This window comes from Calliphora vicina, chromosome 5 (assembly GCF_958450345.1).
Source record: "Calliphora vicina chromosome 5, idCalVici1.1, whole genome shotgun sequence".
Classification (NCBI taxonomy): domain Eukaryota; kingdom Metazoa; phylum Arthropoda; class Insecta; order Diptera; family Calliphoridae; genus Calliphora; species Calliphora vicina.
In genome coordinates, this window is record NC_088784.1 from 59,439,908 (window position 1) to 59,447,727 (window position 7,820).

The following is a 7,820-nucleotide window of genomic DNA, read 5'->3' on the forward strand; positions in this document are numbered from 1 at the left end:
ATTATATGGTCGGGCTTGACCGACCATACTTTCTTACTTGTTTTAATTTTGGTTGGGGACAGCCATAAAAAGTACCTGGCATTCCCTGCATCTACTATAAAAAAATTCCATCTGGTAAGTTAGACATCCATCCAGCTTTAATTATACCCTACACCACCATAGTTATAGCCTACACCACCATAGTGGGGAGGGTATAATGCGTTTGTGCAGATGTTTGTAACGCCCAAAAATATTAGTCTAACACCCACCTTAAAGTATACCGATCGACTTAGAATCACTTTCTGATGCTAAGGACCAAGCCTATTGAAACTGGCTGAAATCGCTCCATTATTTCACATAGCCCTAGGGTTGCCAGACGACCTGGAATGGCCTGGATTGTCCAGTTTTTTGTTTCTTGTCCAGTTTCCAGCTAAAATACAATTTGTCCAGTTAAAAAATAATTTCTTTCATTTAGAAAAATATTTTTTGTATTAATTATATTTTTTATTATTACATACAGGCCTCCATTTACGCGGTTTTTTGGGCCTAAAATTAAATTAAATTCGCGTAAAACGAGGTTTTAATTTATAATGAAATGCTTTTGTGGGAACAATAATTTTTTATTTCGCGTAAAACAATACATCAGTCACATAACAAAAAAGAAATTGGGACTTAAAAATCGCGTTAAATAGAAAACACTAAATAGAAAACTAAAATTCAAAATCGAGTTTTTGATTGATTGAACAATTGATTTTATAACGTATCCTGTAAAAACAATAAAAATTTAGTTACGTCCGTTTGCATTTAAGGCGACGATATATACTTTAAGTAAACTTATTTTATTTGTACTTCTAAAAACTTACTTAAAAAAATTAAAGTAAAAACACTCAACTAAAAAAATTATTTCTTATCGAAAATTAAGGAAAAAAAATCAATTAAAAAAACAAAATATTCATAAAAATTAACGAAGTTTTCAAAAAAGAAATCTGTTATTCGCTTGTGTTTTTTTTTCATTTCTTGTTGTTCGTTGCCGCGTTATATAAAAATCGTGTAAAAAAAGTCGCGTATTTGAAAAAATGGTTGCTAATTTGAGTTCGCGTTATATCGAATTCGCGTAAATAAAGTACCGTGTATATGGAGGCTTACCGGTATTATGTAATTGTATAGTTATACAATTGTGAAATGTATAGTCAGTTGAATTTTTTCCATACAGTGATTAGTATCTAGCCAGCAACCGACCGATTAATATATTCTTGGCCAGCAGTAAATAGGTAAAAGTCATTTGAATTTGTTATAATGATGATGATTAATATATAGATGAAGGTTTGTCAGAGGCATATTTGTATTTTATGTATAACGTAATGCATGAATTTAGCCCTATAAAGTTATTCCTGTATTATTATAGAACTGTACAATGAGCCTGTCGCCGATGGCTCATATATTTATTTATTTAAATTTATTACCATTTTTATTTTTATTAATTTTAATTATTTCGGTCTGTTTATATTTATTGTTTGTGAGCTACCTTAATGTTTACTTAAATTGTCTTATTTACCAATTGTATGATCATTGTTGTTTGGTTCATTTGTCCGTTAGGATTTTTTTATATTGTTTTGTATTCCCTTTTGTTCATATTTGTTTACGAACTAATCGCACTTTTTGTCCCTAAATTATACTGCAGTATTTTCGTTCAGTTTATTTATTTGGAAATGAACTGTTGTAATAGTACATAAACAAAAAGAAATTTGTAGGCTCAGTAATAACTGGCTTTAGAATTAAAATTTAGTTTGTTGGGGATAAAGACTGCGGTAAGTCGCTTAATATATTTATAAGTTATTTTTTTGTAATAAGTTCTTTTTTTAGAAATAAACGGTTGCTCAAGTATATGCATCATTAATTGTAAATTTGTGGTTCATTTATTTGAGACTGGTTAAATTCGCTGTCCTCAACATATAGGCTCAGGTCGCAGCCAGCGACAAATTTTATTTCGCAATTTTTTGAGCGATCTTGTGGTTCCTTGCCCGTCGGAACAAATTTTATTGGATTTTGTGGTTCCTTGCCTGCCGGAACATTTTACTTGTACTTTATGTGAATTTGTTGTTCCAAGCTGCCGGAACAAATAGAAATAATTGTGAAGCCGTCCCATGCCTGCCGGTACAAGTGTTTAAACTAAAGTATGAAATTTTTGTGGTTCCTTACACGCCGGAACGAGTAAAACTTTAAGCTGAATTTGTGTGTATTGTAACCTGTCCTGCTGGAACAAATTGTGTTTTTTATTTGTGATAAATTGTGTGGTTCCTTGGCTGCCGGAGCAATTAAATTTTAATCTGCAGTGAATAGCAATTAAGTTGTGAATTTTTGTGAAGCCCCAAGCCTGCCGGAACAAATTAATTTTTTGTAAAATATTTGGAGTGTGTTGCTGTTAAATATTTGTGAATTTGTGTGCCCTTTGAAAATATTTGTGATTCAAGATGCAACGGTCACCATCTAGAAAAAGCTCTCGTTTGCAGACAGCAACTAGCCAAAATGTGAATAGTTCCACGCCTGCCGGAACAAATAGTTCAGCAAATGTTTCTCAAATGCCGTCGATACAAAATGTCAGTTCTGTTGCCCTCGGAACGACAACAACCGTAACTAGTGCCTTTATAAGTGCCCCTAGAGAACCGACACCTGCTGTATCAACGCAAAACATTTTCAGTTCAACAAGTGAAGAGCCCTTTAGTCTGCCGCCGTTAGTGCCCGGTCCTAATGTGAGAACCCAGCCACCACAAACCATATCGTCTGATAATGAGAACCTGCAACGACAAATTGATATCCTGCAAGCTCAATTGGCAAACGCTCAACGTGCTTTAAGAGCAAATCAAAATTTAAATACGCCGAATGTTAATGGGCATAATGCGCCAGTCATCCAAAGTATTAGCAGTGGCCCTGAGAACATGGTTGATCGCCGGAATCCAACGCCATATTCCTATGTTAGTCAGTCAGACCAGTTGATGACATCTCAGCCTCTTATTGTTTCCCCTGCTACAGTGCCCATGCCAGTACAACGCAAACTTTATGATCTGCCCGAATTTTGTGGTACTCCCGAGGACTGGCCAATGTTTTTGTCTGCCCTTGAACATTCGACAGCGGCATATTCATACAATAATTTTGAAAATTGTTTGAGATTGCAGAAGGCTTTGAAAGGTGAAGCCAGAGAGTGCGTGAAGTCATTGCTCATCCACCCAAATAATGTGCCAACAGTTATAGAGCAATTAAAGCTACAATATGGTCGCCCAGAGTTGCTTATTCGATGCCAATTGCAACAGATGAAGGAAGTTCAGCCCATAGCAGAAAACGTGATCGATAAATTGGTGCCGTATTCCATTAAGGTCAGAAATTTAGCAGCATTTTTGGAATCTGCCAATGGTTATCAACATTTGTCGAATCCAACACTCATGGAGGAGTTAGTACAGAAGCTTCCAATGAGCAAACGTTTGGATTGGGCCCAGTTTGCTTCAACTTTACCTCAGTTGCCGACTATTTTGGATTTTAGTACCTGGCTCCAGCGTGTTGCAAATTTGGTAAGAAGTGTGCAAATAAGCAGTTTAAGTGGCAATAGATCTAGCAGTGATCCAAAACGAAAAGTGGTTTTATATGCTTCTGATGGCCCAGAACGTCAGTTAAAATGTTTTTATTGTGTTGGCCCACATAAAATTTTTGATTGTAAGAAATTTTTAGAATTGAGTGTGCCTAATAGATGGAGTGAAGTGAAGAGATTGAAGTTATGTTTTTCGTGTCTCAGTGGTGGTCATTCAAGTAAAGATTGTCGTCGGCGTAAGCAGTGTCCAATGGAAAAGTGCCAAAGAAATCACAATAAATTACTGCATGAAACTAAACCTAATGAACCAAGTGAACGATCCGTAAATGTGCCGCCAACAGAGAGAGCTTCAACAGTCGAACCAGTGCTTAGTTGTGTTTCAAGTGCTAGTGAAAGAAGTCATTTGTTGTTCAGAGTGCTCCCAGTGGTTCTTTATGGACCAAATTGTGCTATTGAAACTTATGCACTCCTAGATGAAGGTTCTTCGGTCACGATGATGGATAGCTCTTTAGTGAGACAGCTTGGACTGCATGGTCGACAAAGTCAATTGAATTTGAGTTGGTATGGTGGTAAATCGGCACAAGAACCAGTTATGGTGGTGGATCTTCATGTGAGCGGTGTTAATAAGAAGAGGAAATATGCTTTGAAAAATGTGTATGGTGTCTCGAATTTGAAGTTGCCTAGTCAGAGTTTTAATGCGGATTTAGTAAAGAATCATGGTGTGCCTTTAAACTCATATGAATGTGTGGCTCCAAAGGTACTAATTGGATTGGACCATTGCCATTTAGGATTGCCCGATGAAATAGTCCCTTTGGAAGATGCTGGTCCATATGCTGCCAATACTCCTCTTGGATGGGTTGTTTTTGGAAACGTGAAAGGAGGTCGCCCTGGAACCCAAACATGTTTGCTGACACAGTTGGATAATTTAAATAATTTGGTGGCAAATTATTTTGAAACTGAAAATTTTGGTGTTAAGGCTCTACCAGTGATTGAGTCAAGAGATGATTTACGTGCACGAGAGATATTGAGAAATTCGACGAAGAGGGTTGCCGGAAGATTTGAATCCAGACTACTATGGTGTAATGATGACGTAGTCCTGCCGGATAGCTATTCCATGGCCCTTAATAGATTTTTTGGAATGGAAAGAAAAATGAAAAATAATCCTGAATTTGGTGCGGCCTATAAACAAATAATGAGTGAATATTTGCAGAAGCGGTATGTACGCAAATTATCATTGAGTGAAGTCGATACGTTTCATCCGAGAACATGGTACTTGCCCCACTTTGGTGTCGTAAACCCTAATAAGCCAGGGAAGATTCGTATGGTGTTCGATGCAGCAGCAAAGGTGGAAGGTGTCTCGTTGAATTCAAAGTTATTGAAAGGCCCTCAGCAGTACAAACCGTTGCCATCAGTTTTATTTAATTTTAGAATCGGTTCCGTAGCTGTTTGTGGGGACATAAAGGAAATGTTTCATCAAGTTGTTGTTGCTGAGGAAGACAGGTGTTCTCAGAGGTTCTTGTGGCGAGATGATGCTAGTGGTCCACCGGAAGTGTATGAAATGCTTGTGATGACGTTTGGAGCTGCCTGTTCGCCCTGTATTGCCCATTATGTGAAGGAAACAAATGCAATGGAGCATCGAAATCGTTTCCCTAGAGCCGTGAAGTCAATTTTGGACCATCATTACGTAGATGACTTTGTAGACTGTTTTGTAAATCCGTCAAAAGCCATTGAAATAGCCATACAAGTTCGTGAAATACATAAAGCTGCTGGTTTTGAAATGCGTAAATTTACATCGAATTCATCGGAGGTGGTTGTGGCTCTAGAAGGATGTTCAGATCATCAGGTTAGTTTCTCAGGTGGATTAAATGAGTTGGAGGGTTCAACTGAAAAGGTACTTGGCATGTTTTGGGATCCAAAGGACGACACGTTCAAATTTGTTTTGAAATTCCATCGTGTGAATTCTGACGTCATCCTTGGTAAAAGGTGTCCCACAAAGCGTGAGTTATTATGTGTCGTAATGTCCATTTTTGATCCACTTGGTTTTTTGTGCCATTTTATGATAACTGCCAAACTTTTGATGAGAGAAGTCTGGAGACATAATGTACTTTGGGACGAGATGTTGCCCGCGTCATTACAAGCGATGTGGAATAAATGGCGCCAAGAGTTAAGAAATGTTGTCCATGTAAAGGTTCCACGATTTTATTTTGGAAATGGTTTGCCCTTGGAGTTAGAGCTGCATGTTTTTGTTGATGCCAGTGAAGATGCCTTCGGTGCAGTTGGCTATTGGAGATATACAACATCTGATGGACAAATAGGAGTGTCGTTTATATCTGCCAAGTCGAAATGTGCCCCATTGAAATGTATGACTATTCCCAGATTAGAACTACAAGCCGCCGTTTTGGGGACCCGATTGATGGACACTATAATGAAGGAACATGAACTCAAAGTTTCTCGTCGAATCTGTTGGAGTGACTCTACAACCGTCATTAGTTGGATTGGTTCTGAAAGCAGGAGATATAAACCATTTGTTGCCCATCGAATTGCCGAAATACTTGATTCGACACGCCCAACTGATTGGAGATGGTTGCCTACAGATCTCAATGTTGCCGATGATACTACAAGAGCTAAAAATGAAGTTGATTTTTCCATTGAAACACGTTGGTTCCAAGGGCCACAATTTTTGTATGAAAACGAAGCTGACTGGCCGAATAAGAATTCTGAGAAATCTGATGATTTGTGTGAAGAAGAACTACGCCCCAAATTTGTTATGCTGGTTAGTACAAATTTAGTTATTGATTTTAATCGTTTTTCTTCATTTCTCAGGCTTAAACGAACAATGGCTTGGGTTCTGAGATTTATCAATCACTGCCGAAATTGTGATAAATGTAATGGTTCGAGATGCCTGTGTGCTGAAGAGTTAAGGGTTGCTGAAACTAGTCTGTGTCGTCTGTCCCAAGAAGAGTGTTTCGCCTTTGAAATAAACGTTTTAAAATCTGATGGTTCTTTAAAAAAGGATAACGTGTTATTTTCCCTTTCGCCATATTTTGATGAAAATAATTTACTTCGAGTGAGCGGTCGTATTGATGCTGCGAGTTGGTTGCCTTTAGATGCCAGGCACCCCATTATTTTGTCGCCCTGTCACCGCTTTACACAACTATTTGTTGCCCATGTGCATAATAAAATGAGACATCAAAATTTTGAGGCTACCATAGGCGAAATAAGGAAAAGATTCTGGATTCCACGACTTCGAAATCTGTTGAGTAAGACCACATCAAATTGCAACATTTGTAAGATTCGTCGTGCTGTTCCAGTAGCTCCTTTTATGGGATCGTTGCCAAGTGATAGACTAACTCCATATGTCCGGCCATTTACTTATACTGGTGTTGACTATTTTGGCCCATTAAATGTGACTGTTGGTAGACGCCATGAAAAACGTTGGGTTGCCCTGTTTACGTGCCTTACAATCAGAGCTGTACATTTAGAAGTGGCCTATGATCTATCTACTGATTCGTGTATTTTGGCTATACGGAATTTTATAAATCGTCGTGGCACCCCGTTGAAGATTCGGAGTGATAATGGAAAGAATTTTGTTGGAGTTAACCAAGAAGCCCAGCGATTTGATGAAGTATTTGATCTGGTTAAAATTGAAGATGAGTTGTCCACAAGGGGCATTGAATGGCAGTTTAATTGTCCACATAATCCTGCAGAAGGTGGAATATGGGAGCGAATGGTTCAATGTGTTAAAAAGGTTTTAAGAGTAACCCTAAAAGAAGTCGCCCCAAAAGAGCACACCTTGCAAAGTTTTTTAATTGAAGCCGAAAACATCGTGAACTCTCGCCCATTGACTCACTTGCCTGTCAGTCCGGAAGACGAAGAACCATTGACGCCTAATCATTTCTTGTTGGGTTCTGCAAATACGGCTCAAACGCCAGAAGGTATTGAAATTACAAAGCCAGTGGTACTGAAGAAGCAGTGGCGAATTGCTCGACAGCTACGAGATCATTTTTGGAAAAGATGGGTTGTGGAATATTTGCCCACACTTACAAGACGGTCCAAATGGTGCGAACATACGAAGCCTGTGGCCCCGGGAGATCTTCTACTAATTTGTGATCCAGCTGTTTCCCGCCGAGATTGGAAGAGAGGTCGTGTCGTAAATGTGTTTCCTGGCAGTGATGGTGTAATCCGAAGAGCTGATGTCCAAACAAGTAGTGGAATACTTAAACGCCCAGTTTCCAAACTAGCAGTCCTTGATTTGGAGTAG

At 38.4% G+C, this 7,820-nt stretch overlaps 1 protein-coding gene across 1 annotated transcript; it reads left to right on the plus strand.

The window, feature by feature from the left end:
- Positions 1–2,450: 2,450 nt before the first annotated feature.
- LOC135961283 (uncharacterized) lies at positions 2,451–7,820 on the plus strand. Its single transcript, XM_065512779.1, has one exon. It carries the CDS (start codon positions 2,451–2,453, stop codon positions 7,818–7,820), a length of 5,370 nt encoding a protein of 1,789 aa, XP_065368851.1.